Source organism: Sorex araneus, chromosome 11 (genome assembly GCF_027595985.1).
Source record: "Sorex araneus isolate mSorAra2 chromosome 11, mSorAra2.pri, whole genome shotgun sequence".
NCBI lineage: Eukaryota > Metazoa > Chordata > Mammalia > Eulipotyphla > Soricidae > Sorex > Sorex araneus.
In genome coordinates this window covers 635,341-660,616 of record NC_073312.1, presented here as the reverse complement: position 1 = coordinate 660,616, position 25,276 = coordinate 635,341, and the positions used below count along the sequence as shown (strand labels likewise).

The 25,276-nt window shown below is 63.0% G+C and overlaps 3 protein-coding genes across 4 annotated transcripts; 2 read left to right on the top strand and 1 right to left on the bottom strand.

The window, feature by feature from the left end:
• Positions 1-2,823: 2,823 nt before the first annotated feature.
• On the top strand, positions 2,824-10,216 carry PAOX (polyamine oxidase). The gene is made up of 7 exons (XM_055119105.1): positions 2,824-3,495; positions 4,492-4,978; positions 5,719-5,918; positions 7,340-7,595; positions 8,309-8,421; positions 8,796-8,953; positions 9,907-10,216. The coding sequence occupies exons 1-7, from the start codon at positions 3,333-3,335 to the stop codon at positions 10,033-10,035; spliced, it is 1,506 nt and encodes a 501-aa protein (XP_054975080.1). The 5' UTR covers positions 2,824-3,332; the 3' UTR covers positions 10,036-10,216.
• Positions 10,217-11,595: 1,379 nt separating this feature from the next.
• MTG1 (mitochondrial ribosome associated GTPase 1) lies at positions 11,596-19,526 on the top strand. Of its 2 annotated transcripts, none has more exons than XM_055119271.1 (11): positions 11,596-11,799; positions 13,245-13,311; positions 15,101-15,203; positions 16,302-16,382; positions 16,646-16,697; positions 16,866-17,042; positions 17,636-17,697; positions 17,957-18,053; positions 18,198-18,279; positions 18,835-18,947; positions 19,079-19,526. In XM_055119271.1, exons 1-11 carry the CDS (start codon positions 11,688-11,690, stop codon positions 19,186-19,188), a joined length of 1,056 nt encoding a protein of 351 aa, XP_054975246.1. In that variant the 5' UTR covers positions 11,596-11,687; the 3' UTR covers positions 19,189-19,526. The 2 variants fall into 2 exon arrangements, with proteins under 2 accessions (XP_054975246.1, XP_054975247.1); XM_055119272.1 differs by having other exon boundaries at positions 16,646-16,702; positions 16,952-17,042.
• A 56-nt stretch (positions 19,527-19,582) lies between these two features.
• On the bottom strand, positions 19,583-22,533 carry SPRN (shadow of prion protein). The gene is made up of 2 exons (XM_055119273.1): positions 22,380-22,533; positions 19,583-21,659 (listed from the first exon to the last, which is right to left on the bottom strand). The coding sequence occupies exon 2, from the start codon at positions 21,647-21,649 to the stop codon at positions 21,212-21,214; it is 438 nt and encodes a 145-aa protein (XP_054975248.1). The 5' UTR covers positions 21,650-21,659; positions 22,380-22,533; the 3' UTR covers positions 19,583-21,211.
• Positions 22,534-25,276: the final 2,743 nt, after the last annotated feature.

The following is a 25,276-nucleotide window of genomic DNA, read 5'->3' as shown; positions in this document are numbered from 1 at the left end:
CCACAGGGTGGAGAGACCATGCACCAGGAGGACAGGAGGCAGTGCAGGCACCTTCTCAGTCCCTACCAGAAGCCCACAGACAGGCTACGAATATGAAAGTGTGATGCTGGGCCACTCAAACGCCAGTTGATGGCACAAGGACAGACACTGCAACCGGGAATCAGAGGCCTGTGAGGGTCTGAGGTCTGAAGCAGTGAGGTAGGCGCCCTGAAGGGAGGTGAGCTGCAGGGTCTGCATCAGCAGCCGTTCCAGGACAGTCGGGAGAGCCAGAGCCCAGTTACCGTGTGTTGTGGGGTTAGGACCCCAGAGAGGTGCCTTGTTCAGTTACCCTGCTTTCCCTGCAGCCAACACTGAGCGTCCAGGCCTCAGTGGCCAGCTCCCTGCAGGGATGGTGCAAGCATGTCCCTACCTCAGGCCTGCGACTGAGGGAGTCTGAGCCTTTGCCCCTGCAAGAGGGAGTCCAGCTTCACCTGCCCTTGCCCCTCATCCTTGGGCCCGTGCTGCACAGAGGAACAGGAGGGCACAGGGGCCACTCCTACGCTCGGGCTCTTGGCAGGGCTAGAGGAGAGACACGGCTCCTCATCTCAGCCCCAAGCACCCTTGCTTCATGGCTCCACCCACAAGCTGACGGCTTCTAAAGACCCTCTGATCGTCATGAGCGGGCAGAGAGATGTCTCGGGAGGCAGAAAGAGCCCATATCCTCCTGCAGACAAAATCCCAAAGGAAAACCACTTGGAGCAAATGGCCCAGCAGGGATAGCTCACCCGAGTGCACCGACTACGGTCCCCACAGATGTCCGTGTCCCCGGATACGGACATCTGTCCCACGGAGCATGGCAGACCTGCCTCGCTCCGCAGAGAAGCACAGCACGAGGGAACACTCGGAACCGAGCACAGTGGAGAGTATCACAGAGACAGTGTGAAGGGCAGAACATGGGGAGGTCTGGACAGGGAGAGAGCCAGGACCCAGGACCGAGTGAGTCTGCCTGGCAGGCGGAAGGTCTCGCTTCACGTCCTGGAGCCCCACAGGGGCCAAGCATGGTCCTGCCAGTTCTGCTGTCTGCCACTCTGATCACACGCGGGTCCAGCACCACACCCAGGAGTGAGTACCCACAGCTCCAACAAGCACTTCAGCCCTCAGTCGTCACACCAGCAGTGTGGAAGGGGTGGGTGGGACTGACTCAATGAAGGGTCTTGAAAACAAAGGAATCACTGGTAGAAGCAAAATGGTCAGGGTGTTGGGGGCTCAGTGGGAAGCACGGGTCTGCACTCATGAGGCCCTGGGTGCCACCACTGGCACCACAAAGCAGGTGCCCCTTTGTTTTATTTTTTAAATCTAATCCCCCAATGACAATTGGGGAATTGGGCGGGGGGGAGCTTGTTTGGAGGTTCTAGCAGGGGAACGCAGCTACTCGTATACCCTCAGCCAAAGACTGGTCCTTCTGTCTGTCTCTGTTCGGGGAAGGCCGTCCTCTTCAACTGAATGTGCAGCTTCGGGAGGGATGCGCATGGAGCGGTGGGGGAGGAAGGGGACACCCGCATAGCCAGCCAGATCAACCCTGGCGATCAATGACAGATGTCGCAGCAGGACTAGAGCGATAGCACAGCGGGTAGGGCATTTTCCTTGCACGTGGCCGACCCGGGTTCGATTCCTCCATCCCTCTCAGAGATCCTGGCAAGCTACTGAGACTATCCCGCCCGCACGGCAGAGCCTGGCAAGCTCCCTGTGGCATATTGGATATGCCCAAAACAGTAACAACAAGTCTCACAATGGAGACGTTACTGGTGCCCACTCGAGCGAATCGATGAACAGGATGACTGTGCTACAGTGCAATTCCCCAATGACAGGTGAATCTTTTAACGTCATGCCAAACTCAGACTTTTCCAGCTCAGATCCTTATGTGCCTACTTTCTAACTCCTTATTTATTTTATTAAAAAAATTTTTATTAGACAATCACCGTGAGGTACAGGTACAGACTTACCTTTCGTGCTTGCATGTCAGTCATACAATGATCGAGTACCCATTCCTCCACCAGTGCCCGTTTTCCACCACCATAACTCCTTATTTAATCCTGACGCTTGGTAGACTGAAAATTTTCACTATGGAAATTGGAAGTGCTATGAATCATAGGTTAGGCAATTTTTCTTCTTCAGGGAGTGCATTATCAATTATGTTTCAGCACACCACCACTTTGAATTATTAAAAAATTAGGATTAGGGTTAGAGAGAGAATACAGTAAGTCATGTACCTTGCATGTGGCCTACTCAGGTTCCATCATAGGGTTCCTGGTACCAGAAATATTCCTTGAGCACTGGGCCAGGAGTAACCCCTAGGCACAGCCAGATATTGCCCAACATCCAAAAAAAGAAAAAAAATTAAGTTTAATGGATTTTTTTTTTTTACTTTTTGAAATTATTTTTACTTTTTTTTGCTTTTTGGGTCACACCCGGAGATGCACAGGACTTACTCCTGGCTCTGCACTCAGGAATTAACCCTGGCGGTGCTCAGGGGACCATATGGGATGCTGGGAATGAACCTGGGTTGGCCGCGTGCAAGGCAAACGCCCTCCCCGCTGTGCTATCGCTCCAGCCCCTAAAATTATTTTTAATGGAATGACAGTAACATAGTTACAAAGTTGTTCACGATTGGGTTTGTCACATAATGTCCAACATGCGTGCCCCCACCAGTGTACAGTTCCCAGCACCAACATCCCCAGCTTCCCTCCCGCCTCGCACCCGCCGCCCCGCGGACTTTCTTTCTCCTTTGGCAGCGAACACAGCCGCCGTGCAGACCCTGGGACCGCGGAGCGAAGCAGCGACCTCCTGCTGGGTTCTGGCGGGGGGGGGGGGTCACTCGGGTCCCCGACAGCGGCGCGTGGGGGCGCCCCGGCCACCGCCGGTTTGAGGTTCCCGGGCGGCCCGAGCCCAAGGACCACGCGGTCCCGGCGCGCCCGCACCTGCGCGCGGAGAGCTGCGCGCGCCCCGGCCCTCTCCGGCCCGGCACCGGGTGCGCGGGGATGCGCGGCCGCGCACCGCACACTCGCACGAACACGCACGCACAGGCACGGGGCCCCGAGGCCCCCACGCTCGGACCCGCATCCCCGGGGCCCTGAGAAGTCGCGGCCCGCGCCCTGGTCCGCAGGGGACTCGCCGTTTCCGCGGCTCCTCAGAGGCCGGCCCGGCGCTCGCCGGCCCCTGCTCGCCCTCGGCCCTCGGCCCCGCCGCGCCCTCCGCCCTCGGTCCCGTCCCGCCCCGGTGCCCTCCGCCCTCGCCCCGCCCCGCCCCGGTGCCGGGCTGCGGCCACTGGGCGCCGGGAGCGGCGGGGACGCGCGATGTCGGCGAGTGGCCGCGGCCCGCGGGTGCTGGTGGTGGGCGGCGGCGTGGCGGGGCTGAGCGCGGCGCAGAGGCTCAGCGGCCACCCGGCCCGCCCGCACGTGAGGGTCCTGGAGGCCACGGCGCGCGCCGGGGGCCGCATCCGCTCGGAGCGCAGCTTCGGTAACCGCCTCTCCGGGAGCTGCTCCAGGGCTGCGCCCCACAGCCGGCCCCGGGCCCCTCCGGGAACTCCCCACCCTCCCGGAACCCTCGGGACCCCCTGTCGGGACCCCTGCCGGGACCCCTCTCGGAACCCTTCCCGGGACCCCTCCGGGAGCTCCCCCAACCCTCCCGGAACTTTTGCCGGGACCCCTCCGGTAACTCCCCAACCCTCCCGGAACCCTCGAGAACCCCTGTCGGGACCCCTGCCGGGACCCCTCTCGGAACCCCTCCGGGAGCTCCCAACCCTCCCGGAACCCTCGGGAGCCCCTGCCGGGACTCCTCTCGGACCCCTCCGGGAATTCCCCCAACCCTCCCCGACCCCTCCGGGAGCTCCCCAATCCTTCCGGAGCCCTCCGGAACCCCTGCCGGGACCCTTCACGGACCCTCGCCCCGCAGGATGCCCTCCTCCCGGAACTGCCCCAACCCCTCCCGGAACCCTCCGGAACTCCTGCCGGGACCCCTGCTGGGCCCCCTCCGGGAACCCCTCCCGGAACTGCCCCAACCCTCCCGGAGCCCTCTGGAAGCCCCGCCTGGACCCCTGCCGGAATCCCTCTCGGCCCCGCCCTCAGGATGCTCCCCCAAGCCCCTCCTGGAACCCTCCAGAACCCCTGCCGGGAAACTTTCCTGGGCCCCCAACCTTCCCAACCCCTCCTAGAACCCCTCCCGAAGCCCCTTCCAGACACGCCCCCTGCCCTGCCCTGCGTCCGGGGAGTGAACCCTGGCCCCACCCACTTGATCAGATTCTTGCGTCCAGAGGGCGACTTTGCGCTCCTGTAAGTACACGGCTGCCTCTTCCAGCCTGTCTAGTGGCCCCTTCCCCCAGGCCGTCCCTCCAGTGACCCCTCCCAGGTGTCCATCAGGCGGGTCTGTCCCGCCCTGCACATTGGTGGGGGCCACAGGGGACCAGTGGGGACAGCCGGGGTGTGTCCTGTGTCACGGAGGTGTCCTGTCCCCCAGGTGGCGTGGTGGAGATTGGGGCACACTGGATCCACGGGCCCTCCCAGGGCAACCCCATCTTCCAGCTGGCGGCCAAGTACGGGCTGCTGGGGGAGAAGGAGCTCTCAGAGGAGAACCAGCGTGTGGAGACCGGAGGCCATTTGGACCTGCCCTCCGTGACCTACACCAGCGCTGGGGGCACCGTGAGCTTTGAGCTGGTGACCGAGATGGGCAGTCTGTTCTACAGCCTCATGGACCAGACCCGGCTGTTCCTGCATGCGGCCGACCCCCCAGCGCTCAGCGTGGGGGAGTTCCTCAAGAAGGAGATCGGCCAGCGCGTGGCTGGCTGGACTGACAGTCCCGAGACCAGGAGGCTCAAGCTGGCCGTGCTCAACACCCTCTTCAACCTGGAGTGCTGTGTGAGTGGCACCCACAGCCTCGACCTGCTGGCCCTGACACCCTTCGGGGAGTACACAGTGCTGCCAGGGCTGGACTGCACCTTCCCGAGGTGTGCCCCCCGCCCGCCCCGTGCCCACTGCCGCCTGCCTCCCCATCGTGCCCCTCCCGGTGCCCTGTGCCCCCAGCCCCCTTCCCTTGCATGCCCCCTCCCTGTGCCCCCCCACGTGTGCCTCACTGTGTGTCTTCTCCCTGTGCCCCCTGCCCTCCTTCCCCCCCATTCCTGTCCTCCCTGTGCCCCTCTTGTGCCTTCCTCAGTTGAAATCACCCTGAGGTCTCAGGCTTTAGAAGATGACGTGGAGGGACCCATGAGACCATATGTATTTCCTGTCCTGTTTATTCACTTATTTGGCGTCTCCTGAGGGGTTCTTAGCCCTGGGCTGTGCCCAGAAGTGCTCAGTCCTCTGCTGGGATCCCCAGGTCCATCCGGACGGAGCCCAGGGCTGTGGCAGGGTAGGGACTGGACTCTCCTGGCCTTGTTCCCTCGGATATGAAGCTGGATTTTGTTTGCTTAGTTTTGCGTGTTTGAGAAAATGAAAAATCTTGGGCAGAGCGGCAGCACAGTAGGTAGGTAGGTGCTTGCTTTGTACGCAGCTGACCCGAGATCGGTCCCTGGCACCCCATACGTTCGATCCCTGAGCTCAGAGCTAGGAGTAAGCCCTGAGCACTGCTTGGTGTGCCCCCAGAACCACAGTGTGAAGCAGCCCCCTAGCCCCTCCTGGCTGAGGGCTGAGCCCACCCAGCCCCGCCTGCCCCCCCCCCACCTCTGCAGCACCTCCCTCTGTTCCCCAGGGGCTTCCAAGGTATCACGGACCGCATACTGGCCTCCTTGCCCCCAGACACCGTGGTTTACAACAAGCCCGTGAAGACCATCCGCTGGAAAGGCTCCTTCCAGGACACTGAGTGCCCCGGGCAGCTCTTCCCCGTACTGGTGGAGTGTGAGGACGGGGACACCTTCGCTGCACATCATGTCCTGGTCACCGTGCCCCTGGGTAAGATGCTGGCTTCGGTGCGGGCCTGGACTCTCACTCATGTGCTCACTACAGTTTGTGGACAGAACTATTCTGAGCTCTGGAGCGACTGCGGCTTTGGGAGAGTCGTGGGCGAGCGGCGAGGTGGGGAGCAGGTCGGGAGGTGGCTGAGGAAGGAGGCGTGTTGCAGTCCAGTGAGGTGGGGCGGGAGGCTCATGGAGGTGGAGACTGCTCTCAGCTGTACCACCTCTGTGCCCCTCACACGGACCCCTCAGCACCCTGCTGGACCTGGCCCACAGCCTCCCCCATGCTCGGGTTCCCCTGGACCTCGGGTTGGGAAGAGACCTGGAGTCCTGTCCCGGGCCCACGCCCTTGGGTGTGGCCTCCAGCTGTATTCCCATCAGTGGACCCTCTTGCAGGAGCCAATCTCCCCCACCTCTGCCCTGAGCTCAGGACTGTTTCCAGGTGCTGCCCCCCAATTGCACTCCCAAGGGGCAGGCCAGTGCTGCCTGCCCATGTAGCCGCAGACCCCACTGAGGGAAGGTCCTGGCCATCCATTTCTGCTTCAGAGGTCTCGGGGCTCCGAGAGCTCCTTCGTGGCTGTGTGGGGCAGACGGGGTGGCGCGAGGCTGGTTTGTGTGGGCCTGGTTTGTGTGGGCCTGGTTTGTGTGGGCCTGGTTTGTGTGGGTCTGTTCCTCTTTCCCGTTGGTTCAAGTTTTCTGTGTCTGACAGGAAGGCACTGTTGCTCCATATGTGCTTTTAACCCCTTGTTGGACTTGGGTTGAACTTGCGTTTTTGTCATGGACATTAATTTTTGGGGGACACACTTGGCAGTGCCCAGGGCTCACTTCTGGTTCCGTGGTTCAGAGATGACACCTGTTGGTGTTCGGAGGACTGAATGGTCAGGAAGTGACCTGGACTCAGCTGTGTTGGGGGAAACTGCCCTACCCTGTACCGTGTCTCCAACCCCATGGAGATGACTTAAAAAAGGAAACGTTTGGCAGTGTTCAGGGTTCATTCCTGGCTCTGTGCTCAGGGACCAGTCCTGGCAGTGGGGGACTATACGGAGTGCTGGGGGTTAAACCCGGTTGACCGTGTGCAAGGCAAGTGCCCTCCCCACTGCACTATCTCTTGGGGCCGCAGAGATTCACTTTCCTGGCTTCTGGATGAAGCTTGTGCACTTTGCTGAGGTCGAGAGGACGGGGGTCTTAGCACACTTGGTGAGGGTGCAAGCTGCCCCAGCTGGCCTGGTGCCCTGGGCCCACATTCCACGCACTGTGTCTGGGTCCTCATTGTTGGATTCGGGCTGCAGTGGGCCCCGAGTGGTGGTGTGGCCGGCGGACCCTGCCCAGAGGCGGAGCTCTCCTCTGAGGGTCCAGGACAGCTTTGGCTCCAGTTTGGGGCCTCAGTCTGTGGCACAAGAGTCCCCCTGTGAATTGCAGGTTTCCTTAAGGAACATCTGGACACCTTCTTTGAGCCACCGCTGCCCCTGGAGAAGGCAGAAGCCGTCAGGAAAATGGGCTTTGGGACCAACAACAAAATCTTCCTGGACTTTGAGGAGCCCTTCTGGGACCCCGACTGCGAGTATATCCAGGTGGTGTGGGACAGCACGTCACCCCTGGAGGCGGCCACAGGACTGGAGCTGAAAGATGCCTGGGTCAGGAAGCTCATTGGCTTCGTGGTCCTGCCGCCTTTCGAGTGAGTATGACACAGCTGTGTCTCAGAAAGCCCCACGCAAGCCGTGAGCTCTGGTGCCCTGGCACGTTGCCACACGTCCTGGGCTGACCCTGCAGGGACACTTGGAGGCCCATGTGCTGCTGGTGAGGCCTCTGAGGCCCCCTTAGACCCCTGTGGGCCAGAGGACTGTGTCCCTGGAGGCGGATGCAGGTGACGGGTGTGGGTGCTCTGAGTGGCAGTGTGGTGACTGCACAGTCCCATGGCGAGGGCTTGACTGTGAGACCTGGTGGCGTCAGAGCCTGTGTGTGCTCGTGGTGCTGATGCTGAGAGCAGCGGTGGGGCGGACTCATCCTGCAGATGACAAGACACTGCTGTCAGCTGGCAAGGGTATAGTCCACACGGTCTCGGCGGTGTCTCGGGACAAGGTGGCACGGGCTGGCCTGCACACCCGCCTGCCCAAGAGTGGCCACAGCTTGTCTGGTGGACACTGAAGCCAGAGTGTGCCGATGTGGGGTGCTGGGGAAAGTTCTCGGGAAGCCTGCCTGCTGTGCTCTCTCCAGCCCCCAAGGTGCTGCTTCACATTTTGCTGCGTGTGGCCGTGGGTGTGTGTCAGCCCATTCACACCTACTGGGTGTCATGTACTTTGTTTTGGGGGCCACACTCAGCAGTCTCAGGGTCTCCCCAAGTGGTCTCAGGGTCCCCCCATGTGGGTGCTCTTGGGACTCTCCCCTTAGGTCTGCCCATGTCCTCTGCGGTTTCATTGCGGGGCACGAGTCCGAATTCATGGAGACACTGTCGGATGAGGAGGTGCTGCTGACTCTGACCCGGGTGCTGAGGCAGATGACAGGTACCGGCCCCAGCCCCCGCCCCGGACACGGAGCAGAGTGTCCCCCTGACAGAGTGTCCCCTGACACAGTGTCCCCCTGAACTCAAGGCAGTGTCCCCCCTCTCTGACAGCAAGCTCTCTGTAGCTCCTGCTCCCAAATTGACTGTCCACCTTAGCACTGCTGGGGACAACTGTCCTCAAGGAGCCTCACTGCCCCGTGTGGTCAGGAAATGCCGCTCACCCCTGGCGCTGCTCCGGGGGTCTCTGCCTTCTCGGCATTTCCGGTGGGGCTGTGTGGCTGAGTAGGAGCTCCTGTCGCTGCCATGCTTTGGGCTGGGCCCCAACTCTGTGCAGGCCCCATGGCCTGCCAGCTGACACGGCATCTCTCGGCACAGAAAACCCGCAGCTGCCAGCACCTCGGGGTATCCTGAGGTCTCGGTGGCACAGTGCCCCCTACACCAGGGGCTCCTACAGCTACGTGGCCGTGGGCAGCACCGGGGATGACATTGACCTGCTGGCCCAGCCTCTTCTCGTGGACAGCAAAGACCCTCAGGTAGGGCCTGCTACAGGGTAGAACAGACTCTGGGGTAGCAGGGGTTTACCTTGGCGGCTTCTCCTGCCCCGAGGAGGACTGGGGAGACTCAGCCATGTGGGGCGAGGCGGGGCCGTGGCCTGGGGCTCTGTGCAGGTCTCAGACTGTCTGCAGATTCCTGAGCAGCCGCGCGGGCGCCCAGTGAGCGTGGCCTGAGCACGCTCAGTTCCTTGGTGCCCTTCAGCCCCTCCCGGGCTTGAGTGGTCTCTGCCCGGGGCCAGCGGAGTCGTCTTCTCTGGAGGCAGGCTCTCGCTGGGGTCAGTCTTCAGATGGCCTCTGTCCTGAGTGGGCTCTGGCAACAGTCCCGGGTCTCACTTCGCCCCCTCCCCAGGACTCCGGGCCACGGGACAGTCTGAGTCGTGTTTCCTCTCTTTTCTGTTTTCTGGGATTGGTGTTGCTTAGATGTTGGATTTCTGGACCAGTTCTCAAAATTTCTTACTTTTAACCTAATTCAGTTTCGTTTTTGGGGCACATCCAGCAGTGCTCATGCGCTTAGTGGTAAGGCCCAGAGGCCACACGATGCTGGGGACAGGCCTGAGCCTGAGCCTGCTGAGCTGTCTTTTTTTTTTTTTCTTTTTGGGTCACACCTGGCGATGCACAGGGGTTACTCCTGACTCTGTGCTCAGGAATTACTCCTGGCAGTGCTCAGGGGACCATATGGGATCCCCTGAGCATATGGGATGCTGGGAATCGAACCTGGGTCGGCCGTGTGCAAGGCAAACGCCCTACCCGCCGTGCTACTGCTCCAGCCCCCTGCTGAGCTGTCTTTCCAGCCCATTTTCTCATCTCTTTCCTGATTGTCACTGAGGCTGGAGGGGGTGCTGTGGCCAATCACTGTGGCTTGGGCGCTGAGGGCCCCTTTGTGTGGGGTTTTGTCCCCCCGCGAGCGCTGTCTGCCTCTGTTGTTGCTCCAGGTGCTGTTTGCTGGGGAGGCCACACACCGCAGCTTCTACTCCACCACCCACGGTGCGCTGCTGTCCGGCTGGAGAGAGGCTGATCGGCTCATGGATCACTGGGGCCCTGGGGCAGGGCAAAAAACCTGAAGATCCCCAGAGACCTGAGCCCTTTGACTGGGCCTCCCAGCGAGGCTGGCCTTGCTGATGGCCTCCTGTCCTCCCCGGGAGCTCGCCAGGAATCATGCTGTTCAAGGAGCCCTGCTGTTTGGGCCGGGAGGGCGCGGCCTTCTGAGAGCCTCATAAAGTGTTTCTCCAGGCCGGAGTCCCGTCTCCTGCTCTGGGTGCAGCCTCTGTTCCTCGCGTCTCCCCCACGGGATCTTGTGGCCCACCCTCCACATGGCTTGGCCTTGCTTCTGGGCACATGGGTGCTGGGTATGCCCAGGTGCCCGGCACTGCTGCCTAGGCTCTCAGTTGTCCACGGGCAGTTGGGTACAGGGGAGGGCTACGGCACCACGTGATGTGCTGCCACAGGGCCTCTGTGTGTGGCCTCCCTCTGGTGGCCAGGTGAGGTGGGTGAGTACAGTGGGTGCCATGGTTTCTCTGGCAGTATTGGGGAACACATGTGGGACCCTGGTGGTCAGTGCACATGGGAACCCTTTCAGGGTAGTCTTACGGCAGAACTCACATATATATATATATATATATATATATATATATACATGTACACACACACACACACACACACATATATATATGCACTGTGCACTGTCATCCCATTGCTCATTGATTTGCTCGAGTGGGCACCAGTAACATCTCCATTGTGAGACTTGTTACTGTTTTTTGGCATACTGAATACGCCATGGGTAGTTTGCCAGGCTCTGCCATGCGGGTGGGATACTCTCAGTATGAAGGAATCGAACCCGGGTCAGCCACGTGCAAGGCAAATGCCCTACCTGCTGTGCTATTGCTCCAGTCCATATATATATGTAATGGATTTATATATTTATATAAACACAGGGTTTATATGTATTATATTTGGGGGTCTGGGCCAGACCTGCCTACACTCCTGCTACTCCTAGCTATGTGCTCAGGTCTTAGTCACAGTGCTTAGGGTCCGTGAGTGGCGGCAGGGATTGGAATGGGGCCAGCTGCATATAAAGCAAGGGCAAGGGCTGTGAGCCCTTACTATCTCTGCTCCAGAACTGACTTTTTTTTTTTTTTTTTTTGCTTTTTGGGTCACACCCGTTGATGCTCAGGAATTACTCCTGGCAGTGCTTGCGTGACCATGTGGGATGCTGGGAATCGAACCCGGGTGGGCTGCGAGCAAGGCAAACGCCCTTCGTGCTGTGCTATCGCTCCAGCCCCCAGAACCAAGACTTTTTAAAATAAAAACGCAGGGGTCGGATTTAGCGCACAGCGGGGAGGTTGCCGTGCTCGGCCCACCGGGTTCCACCCCCAGCAGCACCTGTGGGCCGCCAGAGCGGGGAGCAACCTGTACGCACAGCTGGGCGTGGCCCCAAAGCCAAAATAAAATAAAAAAAAAAGCGAGCAAGGAAACACCCCAAACCACCCCCAACCGGGAAATGCACTTTTGCCTCCACTGACCCTGAGCCGCGCCCGGGCCGGGCCGCCTCTGCCCCCTGCCGGCGGAGCCCCTCACTGCACCGCTCGCGCGGCAGCCGGAAGCCGCTGCACGCATGCGCGAGCCGCGGCGCGGAGCGTCGGGCGTGCCCGGGCGGTCGCGGGTCCGTGGTCCGTCGGTCCGTCCGTCCGTGCGCCCGCCCTGCGGACGCGGCGCCATGGGGCCGAGCCTGCGCGCGCTGTGCGCTGCCGCCGGGGCCGCGTGGCGCCAGAGCTTCCCCCTGGGCGGCCGTGACGTGGCGCGCTGGTTCCCGGGACACATGGCCAAGGGTGAGGTCGCCGGACGGGCCGGGGCGCTCCCGCCTCGGGGGGCCCTGCGCTGCGTGCGGCGGGTCTGCGCCTGTCTGGGAGACGCGCCCCGGCCCCTGCGGGGAGTGTCTCCCCCGGCCTGTCGGGACTGCGCCCCGCAGCCGCCCGCAGCCCCTTGCGCCCTCGTGTGCCCCGCAGCCCCGTGCGCGCCCCCCCCCCGTGTGTCCCGCAGCCCCGCGCCCCGCCCCTTGTGCCCCGCAGCCCCTTGTGTCCTCGTGTGCCCCGCAGCCCCGTGTGCGCGCCCCCCTGTGTGTCCCGCAGCCCCGCGCCCCCCCGTGTGCCCCGCAGCCCCGTGCGCGACCCCCCGTGTGTCCCGCAGCCCCGCCCCTTGTGCCCCGCAGCGCCTTGTGCCCTCGTGTGCCCCGCACCCCGGTGCGCCCCCCCCTGTGTGCCCCGCAGCCCCTTGTGCCCTCGTGTGCCCCGCAGCCCCGTGTGCGCGCCCCCCCGTGTGCCCCGCAGCCCCGCGCCCCGCCCCTTGTGCCCCGCAGCCCCTTGTGCCCTCGTGTGTCCCGCCCCCCCGTGCGCCCCCCCCGTGTGCCCCGCAGCCCCGCGTCCCTCCCCGTGTGCCCCGCAGCCCCGCGTCCCCCCCCCGTGTGCCCCGCAGCCCCTTGTGCCCTCGTGTGCCCCGCAGCCCCGTGCGCGCCCCCCCCCCGTGTGCACCGCAGCCCGTGCGCGCCCCCCGTGTGCCCCGCAGCCCCGTGCGCTCCCCCCCCCCCCCCCGTGTGTCCCGCAGTCCCGCGCCCCGCCCCTTGTGCTCCACAGCCCCTTGTGCCCTCGTGTGCCCCGCACCCCGGTTCCCCCCCCTCCCCCGTGTGCCCCGCAGCCTCTACGCCTCAACCCCCATGCCCCCCCCCCCCGCCCACTCCTTAACCTTGCACCCAAAGCCCGGAGCCCCGCACCTCCCCTCCCAGCCTCTGCGCCTGCGGGGTCTGCAAGCCTGCCACCCCGGTGAGCCTCCCCGGCCAGGCCACGGTGGGAGTAGTGCATGGTAGCGGTGGGCACGGAGTGGAAGGTGTGTGTTTCATGGCCGATGGGTGGAGCTGCCGGAGACCTAGTGTGCTTAGGTCCGGCCAGGGCCGAGTGGGGACCAAGAGTCCTGTCCAGACTTGTGCTGAAAGGGAGGCTCCCAGGACACCACATTGCTTCACCCTGGCATTGCCCAGATAGACCCAGCGGCCAGTGGCTGCACAGCACTGCCTGTGTCAGGTGGTGGCCGAGGGCCAGCCTCACCTGTATGCCCATGCTTGGGAGGGGATGCTCTTACCTGGGCCTCCACTCAGACCACCCCCTCTGTGGCACATGGCAGCCGCTGCTCACCTCCCTGGGCTGCTGAACTCAGGGAGGTTCGTGCCCCTGCTCTGGCTGAGTCCCAGGTGACCCGGCTTTGGGCCACTTCTGTTCCTCAGGGTTGAAGAAGATGCAGAGCAGCCTGAAGCTGGTGGACTGCATCGTGGAGGTCCATGATGCCCGGATATCCTTTCATGTCTGTGAAGATGCTCAGAAAGTGGTGCTCGGCTTTGTGCTGGTTTCTGGCACAGGGCGTCTGAGTGCCCTGCGAGTCTTCTCAGTGCAGAGTGGTCGGGATTGGTTTGGGAGCCAAGGTCCTGGACCGTGCCCAGGGACAGGGGCTAGTTGGCAGGGCCCTCACCAGTGAGGGAGGTGGCCCTTTCAGCCCTGCCCCGCTCCTTGGGCTGGAGGCTTTTTGCTGGTGACTGTTGTGACGCCCCCATGACCTCATGGAGCATCTTTGTTGCCCTCCTGGTTTCACAGGAGAGTGTTGCAGGGGGCGCTGGGACCCCGACCCGTGCCCCGTTCCTGCCTGCCTGTCTGCTTAGTCACCGCCCAGGTGCTTGGACCTGTGGGGACAGTGTGCCGTGCCGGGTGGCCCAGGTAGCAGGGGGAGCACTGCGATCTGGGCAGAAATGCGTGGTGCCGGGGTCTCCTCTTGGCCGGACGTTCTGGGTCTGGCCTGGTTCTGTTGGTGCCCAGCGCAGTGCACATCCCCCAGGCTTTGGCATTTAAAGCTGGGATCTCTCAGCCCTCACTGACCTGGCCCCACGCATACTCTGGTCAGGGCAGGGGTCAGGGCCTGTGGCCTCAGGGCTCCCTGGGAATACCTGTTGAAAGCGCCTGCCTTTTGGTGAGAGTAGGAGGGCTCCTCCAGGAGTTGGGGTGACAGTGTACCCCCAGAATGTAGGTAGCGTCGTTAGCCCGTGGTGAGTCAATGACTTTCTCATTTTGGGTTGCACCTGGCAATGTTGGGGGCTGTTCCTGGCTCTGCTCTCCGGGGACTCTCGGTGCTGGGCTGGAACCTCCTGCCACAGAGCCTCGAGCATCTCTCCGTCTTGATAGTTTGCCTCCCTTAGGGTTTCCTCCTGGTCTTGGGCACGGAGAGGTGAGATGGGACCTTCGCAGTGTTTTTTTTTTTGTGTTTTGGGGGTCACACTCGGTGGTTTCAGGGGTTACTCCTGACTGCACTGAGAATCGCTCCTGACATTTCGGGGGACCCTATGGGGTGTCGGGGATTAGACCCAGGTCGGCCGTGTGCAGGGCACATGCCATCCCTGCTGTCACGTTGCTCCAGCCCCACTGTAGCCACGCTGTCACCCTGCTCCTGTGCCCGCGCTCAGTGTCTGTTCCTGTGAAATGAGAGTCACTGAGAGTGGTCACAGACCCAGGGTGGAGGTGGTGGGGCCGCTCTCGCCTTGTCGGAGGCTCAGTGGAGCCCCTGCGGCTGCCGCCAGTTTCCCTCCTGTAGACTGAACAGGTCTAGTGCTGGCCGTTGTCTCAGCTGGTGTGTCTCCTGTGGTGACGCTCGGCGTGGGGGGACTTGGCCATCGTCTGCCTTCTTGCCTGGTGCTCAGTGCTGTGGGAGTCGAGTGGGCGCAGGCTTCTGAGGGAGATGTGCCACTGACGCAGTCTGCTGTGGGGGTGGGACCCAGCCATCTGCACGCAGAGGATAGGCCCTTGGGCAGCCCCTGGGGGCAGGGATGGGGGGGTCCTCGTGGGACTTGGGGCTCTGGGAGCCTTTGCTGCTTCTCTTGCAGCTCAGGAGCTGCGCCTGGTCCAGCACCCTGAGCTTGTGTTTACTGCCTGCGGGCAGACGTGTCTCCGTGGCCAGGCATGGCCGAGCTTGGTGCCCTGGGGTGGCATGTAGCTGTGGGAGGCTCGTCTCTGCCCGTTTCCTCCTGGATGAGAGAACAGAAGCACTTGGCTGACTGGCAGAGCACTGAAGGAGTTGTTGGCCTTAATTTTGCCACATTCCCCTTTCAGGCCGAAACCCTCTGTTTCAGGAGACCCTTGGGCTCAAGCCTCACCTGCTCATCCTCAACAAAATGGACTTGGCCGACCTTGGGGAGCAGCAGGTAAAGGCAGCCTTGGTGCCGTGGGCTGGGACCCTTCCTTCTGTGGGCACCTCTGCAGACCACCCTCCGGAGCTTCCTCTGCTGTGCGGGCGTCGGAGACAGATCGCCACCGCAGCCCCAGCCCCGGAGCCCAGCTGGCCTCTGGCTCCACATCTCGGGGGCACTTGAGAAGAGGGTTTTGCCCCTGAGGAGCTGCCGTGTTTCCCAGGGAAGCATCAGAGCTAAACTCAGAGCTTCATGTTCGCAGAGCCTGGGAGAAGGCCTGCGCCCGACACCTTCTCTGTGCCCCAGCCCTGATCATTCCACCTTGGAGAGTACTCACGACCTCTGGAGCCAGAGTTTGGGGTCTCCTGGCCTCTGGGGCCAGAGTTTGGGGTCTCTGCCCTGTAGTGTGCAGACCGGCCCTGAGTTGAGACTCTTGTGGCAGTGATGGTTCTGGTCCCTCTGTGGTCCATCTCACTCAACCTCTCCGGTGCTGTGAGGCCCGGGAGAGGGTAGGGCATGGCACCCTCTGGGTCCTGCTGCTGTGTTTGTCACCATCCCAGTGGGCAGCTGAACTGGTGGCTGCTGCTCACTCAGTTCTGTCCAGTGCTGGGCACCAGCTGACCCGGTCACACAGTGCTGTTTTTTTTTTTTTCTTTTTGGGTCACACCCGGTGATGCACAGGGTTTACTCCTGGCTGATGCACTTAGGAGTTAACTCCTGGCGGTGCTCAGGGGACCATATGGGATGCTGGGAATCGAACCTGGGTCGGCCGCATGTAAGGCAAACGCCCTCCCTGCTGTGCTGTCGCTCCAGCCCCACACAGTGCTGGTTTAAGAACGCTGATCTCACCTGTGGCGGAGGCCAAGGTGCTTTCGCCCAGTTTTGCTTGCTTAGGGGTTGTGCTGACTTGGTAGCACCTCTCTGTGTGTGACTGGCCAAGCCTCCGTTTGCAGAGGGGCCTAGCGGGCGGCAGTGAGGGGCCTGCATGCCACCAGCAGGAGCTGGTGTGGCTTCAGGCCTGAGCCAGCCGCTGGGCTGGAGCCCCTCCAGGCAGCCGTGCTGATAGGCCTGCCCCTCCCTGAGCCCCAGTGTGCAATGTCCACTCTCTTCCAGAAAATTCTGCAGCACTTGGAAGGGCAGGGCGTGAGAAATGTCATCTTCACCAACTGTTTGAAGGATGAGAACGTCCAGCAGGTGGGAGTTTCTTGCCCCCTCCCCTCATGCTCTGCAGCTCAGACAGGCCCTGGCACACTGCCGAGAGAGCGGGAGGGGGTTCAGTCCCGCACGTGGGCCTGGGGCCTGGGGCCTGGACCCGGATAGCCCCGAGTGCTGGTTGGTCTGTAGTGCCAGGGTGTCCCGTGGGCGAGATGCCCGTTTGTCTAGGGCACGCTGCGTAGCACTGCACTGGGGACCTGCCAGCCGAGTCAGCCCTCAGCACGGGCCTGTGGGTGTTGCAGGTCATCCCGAGGGTCATGGAGCTGGTGGGGAGCAGCTGCCGCTATCACCGAGGTGAGGTAGGTGGGCCTGGTGCATCTGTGGGGCAGGGGTGGGTCACCAGAGCCTTTGCACGGCAGTGGACCTGGTGCCCTTGGTGACCGTGACTGACCCAGAGCCACTCGGCCTCGAGCAGGAGTGATGGCCTTCTGGGCCCTCTAAGCGTGTTTCTGGTTCCTACAGCTGGGAGGACTGGGCTGCTGGGGGCCTCTGCTGTGACTCTCCTCGGTCCTCCCCCTAAGCTGGCCCGGCCCCGCCTGTCTCTGCAGAACCTGGAGTACTGCCTCATGGTCATCGGTGTGCCCAACGTGGGCAAGTCCTCCCTCATCAACTCCCTCAGGAGGCAGCACCTCAGGAGAGGTATGGCCATCTCGCACCTCCCACTGCCCCTGCTCAGGGTCCAGGAGTGTCCACTCCACACCCATTCCGTGCTCCCCCTACCCTCTGCTCAGGGCTGCCGGCTGGCGGTGCCTGGCAGGGCACCTACCCCAGGTCTCCCTCGAGCCCTGACCTGGGGTCCTTGCGCGCCCCTGAAGGGCTGTCTGCTGGCTTTGCACCGCCTTGCGGGTGCCCTTGAGCACATGCCCTGGGCCGCTGCACCCCTTCTCGGCACTTGTGGCCACAGTGAGTGCGAGTGGCCTGGCTCCATCTTCCTGCGGGACCGAGCCCGGCTTAGGGCTGCTGCATCCGCACTGGGCACCAGGTGGGCTGAGAGCACGGACGAGCACCTCACTGGCTTTCCGTGGGTTGGGGCCACAGCCGGCAGCACTCGGGTCACTCATGGCCGGCCCAGGCAGACGCTGAGTTGCAGGGGACGGGTGGTGGCTGCTCCGAGGGAGCCCCAGCAGCCACTTTCCTGGGTGCAGGGCCGAGTGGCGGGGCCTCAGTGACGCCGGGTGGGGGTCCCGGGGCCAGCACAGGTCCTGCTCCTCTCCATCCTTCCTGTCCCACAGGGAAAGCCACTCGGGTGGGCGGTGAGCCTGGGATCACCAGAGCCGTGTTGTCCCGGATTCAGGTAGGGCCTTGGCTGCAGGGGCCCAGGGTTCTGAAGGCGTGGGAGGCAGCGAGGGCGGCCCCTGGATTCCACCCGGCCACGTGGCCGCCCGCCATGTGCAGACAAGGAACTGAGGCTCTTGTCTGGTCCCTGGGCACAGCGGGGCTCTGGGGCTGCAGGGGTGAGGGTCTGGGAGGCTGCTCAATGCGGGGCCGCCGTGGGGCTGCCCGCACCCCTGCCTTGGGCTGGCTGAGCGGCATCCCCGGCACTCTGCACACAGGTCTGTGAGCGGCCGCTGATGTTCCTGCTCGACACGCCTGGGGTGCTGGCCCCGCAGATCGCCAGTGTGGAGACAGGCCTGAAGCTGGCCCTGTGTGGTGAGCGCCCAGGCCCCACCCAGGCCCACCCCTGCTCTCGGTCACGGCCGTGCAGACACACGGGAAGGCACCGCGCATTGCTGTGGTAGTCGGCAGCTGAGCCCTGGCCGTGGCGCGCTGCTTACCTCACTGCTCTGTGTCCAGGGACCGTGCTGGACCACCTGGTCGGGGAGGAGATGCTGGCCGACTACTTGCTCTTCACCCTCAACAGACACCAGCTCTTTGGGTGAGTGGCCGCAGGGCAGTGGGGGGCGGTGGGCCCTGGCCAGGCCCCGTGGAGCTGCTGGTCTGGGGAGGGCTGACAGATGAGCGGCCCTGTCATGCCCAGGTCTGTGCTTTGCTGCCCTCCTGCCCCTGCCCATGTCTCAGTAGGCTTGGCTCTGGGTTCCAGCCAGAGGGGAGTGCTGTGTCCTTGGCCATGTCTGCCTGTGACGCCGCCTGTGCTCCCAGCATGAGACACAGGTCACGGCGCCCTCAGAGCCCCGGGTGTCGGGGACACCATGTGCTGGATGCTTGGCATGTGCGCTGACTTCCTGCTGGTTTTCTCTTCTTGGTTCCCGTGTCTGGAGATGGTGTCCACATGCAAGATTGCACCGATGTGTGTCCCTGTGTGTCTGCACTGATGTATGCCTTTATGTGTCTGCACCGATGTGTGAGTGCTCACATGTGTCTGCTGGTGTGTCTGTGCTGGTGTGTCTGTGTTGATGTGTGTGAGTGCTCACATGTATCTGTGCTGCTCCGTATCGCCTGTGGGCTGAGCGGACGTGGCGGGTGTTTGCAGGTACGTCCAGCACTACGGTTTGGGCGAGGCCTCTGACGACGTGGCCACTGTACTAAAGCAGGTGGCCGTGCGGCTAGGGAAGACGCGGAAGGTGAAGGTGCTGACTGGCACAGGTGAGGTGGCCTGGCCTGGGGGATGGGCGGAGGGTGTTCTGCCAACGCCCCCAGGACCTTCAGGTGCCACAGCCAGGCCCTGGGCTGCAGTCTCCCCTCCTGTGATGGTCACCAGCCCACCTGTCTCCCAGGGGACGTGACTGTCATCCAGCCCAACTACACAGCTGCCGCCCGTGACTTCCTCCGTGCCTTTCGCTGCGGGCTGCTGGGCCCCGTGATGCTGGATCAGGACATCCTATAGAGCCTGTGTGGACGGACCCGGCCTGCATGGACAGACCTGCGTGGGGGACTGACCCAGCCCTGAGATCTGACCCGGCCTGAGAGGACTGACTTGCCTGGGCCAGCAGCTGGGCCTCATGCAGTGGCATCCAAGGGTGCCGACTAAGCCGGCCCTAACCGTCCATCGCTTTCATGTACTAGGTGTCGGCTCTGGGAAGTGGCCAGCACCATAGCCTGACCGTGGGGGTCTGAGTCTGGATGTCCTTTGAGGAGGTGCCCCTTGCGCAGGGGCCCCACGAGGCAGCCTTGCAGGCAGACTCTCTGACTCGACTTGAATTAAAGGCCCACGTCTGGTCTTGGCCCTGGTGTTTGTCTGTAGTGTCACAGCCTCTCACAGATACATGGGGACACCAAGGTCTCCTCTGGTCACCAGCAGATGTTTATTTCAACACCAGGAAAACGTGCACAGTTCTGGACACTGTCCTCCTGGCCCAGCCGTGTGGGGACTGGGCTAGGCTCACTGTTGTCACTGGAGGCCCGGAGGCCTTGCTGCATCTGAGTGCCCAGCAGATACGGCCACAGAGGGCCACGGATCCAGGGCCCAGTGTTCCTGTTTATTGGCCAGGGAAAATCTTTTGTTCTTGTTTTTTTGGATCATACCTCAGAGGTGCTCAGGTCTTACTCCTGGCTCTGTGCTCAGGAGTAATTCCTGGTGACCTTAGGGGACCATATGGGATGCTGGAGATCGAACCTGGGTTTGCAGGCAACGCAGATGCCCTACCTACGTGTTCTCTAGCCCCAGGGGAGGCCTTTGTGGCGCTGCCCCCACTCCTTTCCGGGGCCCCCTCCCCTCGCTGCCCTGTCTGGGTCTGACCTACTCCCGGGGCCACCCCATGCCACACTGGCTTGTTCTGCACTTACCCTCCAACTCTCCACTCCTGCCTATCACGGCCTGGGCCTGCCTGGTTAGACAGGTGGGGAGGCAGCACTGGACTCAGGTGTGCCCCACGCTGCAGGTCTGGTCCTGCTGCAGCTCCTGTCTGGTGGTGTCGAGAGGCCACGGTCCTGGGTCCAGAGAGCAGCATTGGCAGGTTCTCTGTGGAGATGCTCCAGCTGCGGCTGGGACTGGGTCGAGGCCAGGATGGCTGCTGCCCCAGAGGCCCCGCCTCTGGTGGCCTTTGTGGTCTGAAGGCCTGGCAGTGCGAATGAGGGATTGCAGGAGGTGTGTCCTGCCCCGTCTGGACAGTGCTGGTTCCTGGTCCTCCCGCTGTCCTGAGCCAGGGGCAACGGGCAGGCTCTGCTGAGCACCAGAGGACGGCCAGAGGAGCTGGAGGCCTGGCCTTGGGAAAGGTGGACACCATGGTGGGAGCAGCCCCCCGAGCTGAGCTCAGGGAGGAGGTTGGGGATGTGGCCACTGCCCAGGGCCAGCGCTCTGGGTGGGGCTTCTCAGAGCAAAGCCAGTGGGAGCTGAGCGTCTGCTGTGCTTTTCCCGCCTGCCTCAGCCCTGCCCCAGGACCTCTGCTGGGCGGTGGTGGCTGTGATCTGAGCCTTCCTCATGCCCGAGTCTCGGCCTCTGAGGGGCTGCGTCGTGAGAACACTGAGCCACGGGATGGCTGCCCCTGGGCTCTTCAGGGGGCTGCTGGCTGCTGTCCCGAGCCTGGGCTGGGCCCCGACAGCAGGGTTGGGAAGGCCTGGGTTGGAACGTGTGGCTTCTCACGCGGCCTGAGGTTCCGGGAAATGTGCAGTTGGCCTGTTCCAAGGCAGGACGGAATGTGCAGTGGGCTCCAGGGTGGCACCAGAGGGAGACGAGGCTGCTGGCAGGACCACCAAGGGCCAGAGCGAGAGTCCCTGGAACCACTTGTGTCTCTTCTGTCTGGGGACAGCTGGGTGTCCTGCCACAGCCAGCCCGGCCAACGGGGGCAGGTCGTGAGGCCAGCATGGGTGCATCAGAGGCGGTCTGAGTGCTGGGCGGCTGCCTTTGGGGCAGACCCGGGGTCCTGGGTCAGGCTGACGCTGACCACCCGCGGTGGGCTGAGTTGAGGGGGCTAGAGGCCTCGCAGTGCCAGGGCTCCCAGCACACTACCCAGCAGCAGGCAGAGGCGGGGGCCGGCGGGGGGCCTGGCGCCCGAGGTCAGCACCAGGTAGCTGTACACGGTCCCGTTCCCGTCAGGGCCAGCGTCCTCGTCCTGCAGGCCCCGGGGTCCGGGGTCCGGGGCCCGCCTCCAGGCCCCACCCGCTGCCAGCCCAGCAGCTGCCCCTGCTGCTGCCCCCGCAGCCGCCCCCGCCGCAGCCAAACGAGCTGAGGAGCCCGAGAACCGGGGCGCGGGCCGGACACGCACCCGCGAGGTCCCCCGCGCGCCCCCGCGCAGCCCGCCCCGGGCACTGCCCCGCGCCCCTCCACGGCCGCCCTTGGCCGCACCGCTGTCGCAGAGGAAGGCGGCCACCAGCAGCAGAGCCCAGCACGCGGCCGCCGTCCAGTTCATTTTCAGGGACCTGTGGGCAGGAACAAGGGGGACAAGGGACTCAGTTTGGAGGGCAGGTGGGGGGCGGGGCGGGGACAGGGGCAGGTGGGGGGCAGGGCGGGGGTAGGGGCAGGTGGGGGGCAGAGCGGGGACAGGGGCAGGTGGGGAGCAGGGCGGGGACGGGCAGGTGGGGGGGCAGGGCGGGGACAGGGGCATGGGCAGGTGGGGGGGCAGGGCGGGGACAGGGGCAGGTGGGGGCAGGGCGGGGACAGGGGCAGGTGGGGGGGCAGGGCGGGGACAGGGGCAGGTGGGGGGCAGGGCGGGGACAGGGGCAGGGCGGGGACAGGGGCAGGTGGGGGAGCAGGGCGGGGACAGGGGCAGGTGGGGGGCAGGGCGGGGACAGGGGCAGGTAGGGGGCAGGGGCAGGTGCGGGAGGGGTCCAGGGCAGAGACATCGTCAGGGCGGGGACAAGGCGGGGGATCGGGCCGTGCATGGGGGTCCAGGCCGAGGCTCCGGCGCCCCCCTTGGTCGGGAAGAGGAGGGGGCTAACGCGCCTGGGGTGCGCGTGACGGATCCAGCCCACGGGGAGGGACCCTTCCAGGCCTGCGCGCTCGGGTGGGGTGGTGGCGTGCGGGAAGGGTCTCCGGCAGCCCGGACAGGCCGGCGGCGCCCGGGCGGGCAGAGCCGGGTCCACCCCGGTGCTGGGTCCTGCCCCCCGCCCGCGCCCGCGCCCGCCGCGCTGCGGCCTTACCCGCGTCGGGCCTCGGTGGAGCCGCGGGTCGCGGCGACGCTGCAGCCGGGCGAGCGGGAGCCTGGGTGAGCCCGGATCCGGGAGCCGCTGCGCGGAGCCTCCGCCCTAGGCTGGGGGCGGAGCTCGTCCCCCCACCCCAGATGGAGCCAGGGAGGAGGTGGGGCCGCTCCCAGCCGGCAGCTCTGGCCTCCTCCTCGCCTGGGCGCACAGGCCGGCCCCCAGACCCTATCCTTAGGCGCATCCACCGCCGCGCACAGGGACCCCAAAACTATGTCACTGGCTCTAGCCTACAGCAGGTGGTGGCCGGGCCCGCTGGACCTCCTGAGCCCCAGGTCTGGAGCGGGCCAGTGGGCTGACTGACCCTACCAGTTGGGCCACTGGGCTAAAATGGTGGCGGCCTGGTCCTGTCTGACCCCCTGAGGAAGCGTCCCTGTGTCCCAGACGTGGACGGTCTGAGGACTGGGTGTGTGAGTCTCAGCTGCTCTGGGGTCACCAGCCCTGTCAGCCCCAAGGCTGAGAGCTCCCAACCTTTCTGGGAGCCAAGCAGGGTTCTTTCCTTTCTGGGTGACTCTGCCCAGGAAGCCACCTGTGCACCACCACCCAGGACATGCAGGGAGGTGGGCTATCCTGAGCCAGAGGTGCTGGTCCTGCGGGTATTGGAGGGGCCGCTGCCAAGCAGATATCCACCTCAATAGAGCCTGGGTGGCAGAGGAGGGAGGCCATGCTCTGGCTGATGCATGGAGAATGAGCAGAGGCTAAGAACTGTCCAAAAGCGTGAGTAGGGCCGGAGTACAGAGGGGAGGGTGTTCGCCTTGCATGCAGCTGACCCAGGTTCCATTCCCCGCATCCCGTGTGGGATGCCAGGAGTAATTCCTGAGTATCACTTTTGGGTGTGACCCCAAAAGAAAAAAATAGCACAAGTAGGGGCCAGGGTTATAGTACAGGGGACGGCACTTGATTTGCATGCAGTCCCTTGACTTGACTTGCGTGTCCAATCCCCAGGCCTCCCATAAGGTCCCCTGAGCACCACCAGAGGTGATGCTTGAGTGCAGAGCCAAGAGTAACCCCTGAGCACTGATGGGCATGGCACAAAACAAACAAACAGTAAGTATGAGTAAACAGGAGGATTGAGTGATCAGGTGAAGGTGGCAATGATGGATGGGAAGAATGAGGCAGATACAGTGTTTAAAGAAACACTGCTGATAATCCTAGAACACTGACATGAGGAAGTCAGCCACGATTCCTGGGAGCAACACAAACTCCAAGGCAGAGCAGAGAGTGCCACGGGGACCGAGCAGTCTTCACACTTTCGGATGTCTCCTAAGCAGAGTAGAGAGCAAACAGGCGCTGCCTCTCACCAGCAACAGGGAGCAGCTGGTGATGCTGGTGTGGCCTGCAGTGAGTGTCAGGGCTGACCCAGCAGACTGGCCACAGGAGCGGTGAGAGACATCGTGCAGATGATGCTGGTGTGGCCTGCAGTGAGTGTCAGGGCTGACCCAGCAGACTGGCCACAGAGTGGTGAGAGACATCGTGCAGATGATGCTGGTGTGGCCTGCAGTGAGTGTCAGAGCTGACCCAGCAGACTGGCCACAGAGTGGTGAGAGACATCGTGCAGATGATGCTGGTGTGGCCTGCAGTGAGTGTCAGGGCTGACCCAGCAGACTGGCCACAGGAGCGGTGAGAGGCCTTGTGCAGATGATGCTGGTGTGGCCTGCAGTGAGTGTCAGGGCTGACCCAGCAGACTGGCCACAGGAGCGGTGAGAGACATCGTGCAGATGATGCTGGTGTGGCCTGCAGTGAGTGTCAGGGCTGACCCAGCAGACTGGCCACAGGAGCGGTGAAGCCTCGTGCAGATGCTGGCAGAGATGCAACTGGTACAGAGCATTGCCGTCAAGTAAAGGCACAATAAACGTTAAAAACAGAGGGACAAGGGTCTGGACAGGGCGTTTGCCTTGCACATGGTTAACCCTAAGTTCTATCCCCAGCACCCCCGAAGGTTCCCTGAGCCACACCAGGAGTGGCCCCTGAGTGTAGAGTCAGGAGTAAGCCCTGAACACAACTGGGTGTGGCTGAAAAACAAAACAAAGCAAAGTAAATAATAATGGAGGCAAACAAAACAAAAACAAAACAAACCTTAAGGGAGAAAGAAGCAAAATGAAAATAACAAAATGTCAAATTTACCAGAATAATGAAACAAGGTTCATGCACACGTGAACACACCACACTCACACACATGTGCACATGCACACAACCTCAAATGACATAACCTCAAAATATGAAGAGCCCAATTATAAGAGGTGATTTCCAGTGCAGAATTAGTGCACATGCGCCCGCTGCTCCCCAGGCGCTCCGCGGCGAGGGCACACAGCCCACCCAGCACAGCACGGGGCTGGGGTGGGGGGCCTGAGGCAGAGGCTTCGCTGGCTTCGAAGGGCCACTTTCTCTAGCATGGTGGCTGGCAAGAGCTGAAGGGCTCCCTCAGCCCCATTTCTGTGCCCAGGGAAAAGGAAAGGCACAAAGACAAGTATTTGTTACTGGACCCACCAAGTTTTGAGACCGAGTTTTTCCTCTTTTTGAGGTGAGCTGACAAGTGTGTGGTCCGTGGACTACCTTGGGTTTGCTCCGGATCCACAACCCATGTGAAGGGGACCAGGCAGCGGGCTCAGGGGTGGATGCACAGGTTTCTGGGCTCGGCCAGGGATGGGACAGCAGGTCCTAGGCAGCAGGAGATGGTGGAGAGTCACCTCTGTGAGCTGGGATGGTCATTTTGGGGCAGGGACCTGCTGGCCACGGAGGGCGGCCAGGCTGGTGCCTCATGTGTTCAGATGCCCCTGCGGTGCCTTGGCAGCTTCGTTTTGGGAAAGGTGGGCCTGTCTGCATGGAGGTGGTGGGGGTGA

What these genes read in the sequence shown, in the direction of transcription:
- PAOX (XM_055119105.1), top strand. Translation starts at nt 3,333, where the DNA reads ATGTCGGCGAGTGGCCGCGGCCCGCGGGTGCTGGTGGTGGGCGGCGGC. An exon ending in CCGCTCGGAGCGCAGCTTCG is followed by an intron (nt 3,496 to 4,491) that starts GTAACCGCCTCT and finishes CCTGTCCCCCAG; the next exon opens with GTGGCGTGGTGGAGATTGGG. An exon ending in TGGACAGCAAAGACCCTCAG is followed by an intron (nt 8,954 to 9,906) that starts GTAGGGCCTGCT and finishes TTGTTGCTCCAG; the next exon opens with GTGCTGTTTGCTGGGGAGGC.
- MTG1 (XM_055119271.1), top strand. Translation starts at nt 11,688, where the DNA reads ATGGGGCCGAGCCTGCGCGCGCTGTGCGCTGCCGCCGGGGCCGCGTGG. An exon ending in CCCGGGACACATGGCCAAGG is followed by an intron (nt 11,800 to 13,244) that starts GTGAGGTCGCCG and finishes TCTGTTCCTCAG; the next exon opens with GGTTGAAGAAGATGCAGAGC. An exon ending in CCGTGTTGTCCCGGATTCAG is followed by an intron (nt 17,698 to 17,956) that starts GTAGGGCCTTGG and finishes CTCTGCACACAG; the next exon opens with GTCTGTGAGCGGCCGCTGAT.
- SPRN (XM_055119273.1), bottom strand. Translation starts at nt 21,649, where the DNA reads ATGAACTGGACGGCGGCCGCGTGCTGGGCTCTGCTGCTGGTGGCCGCC.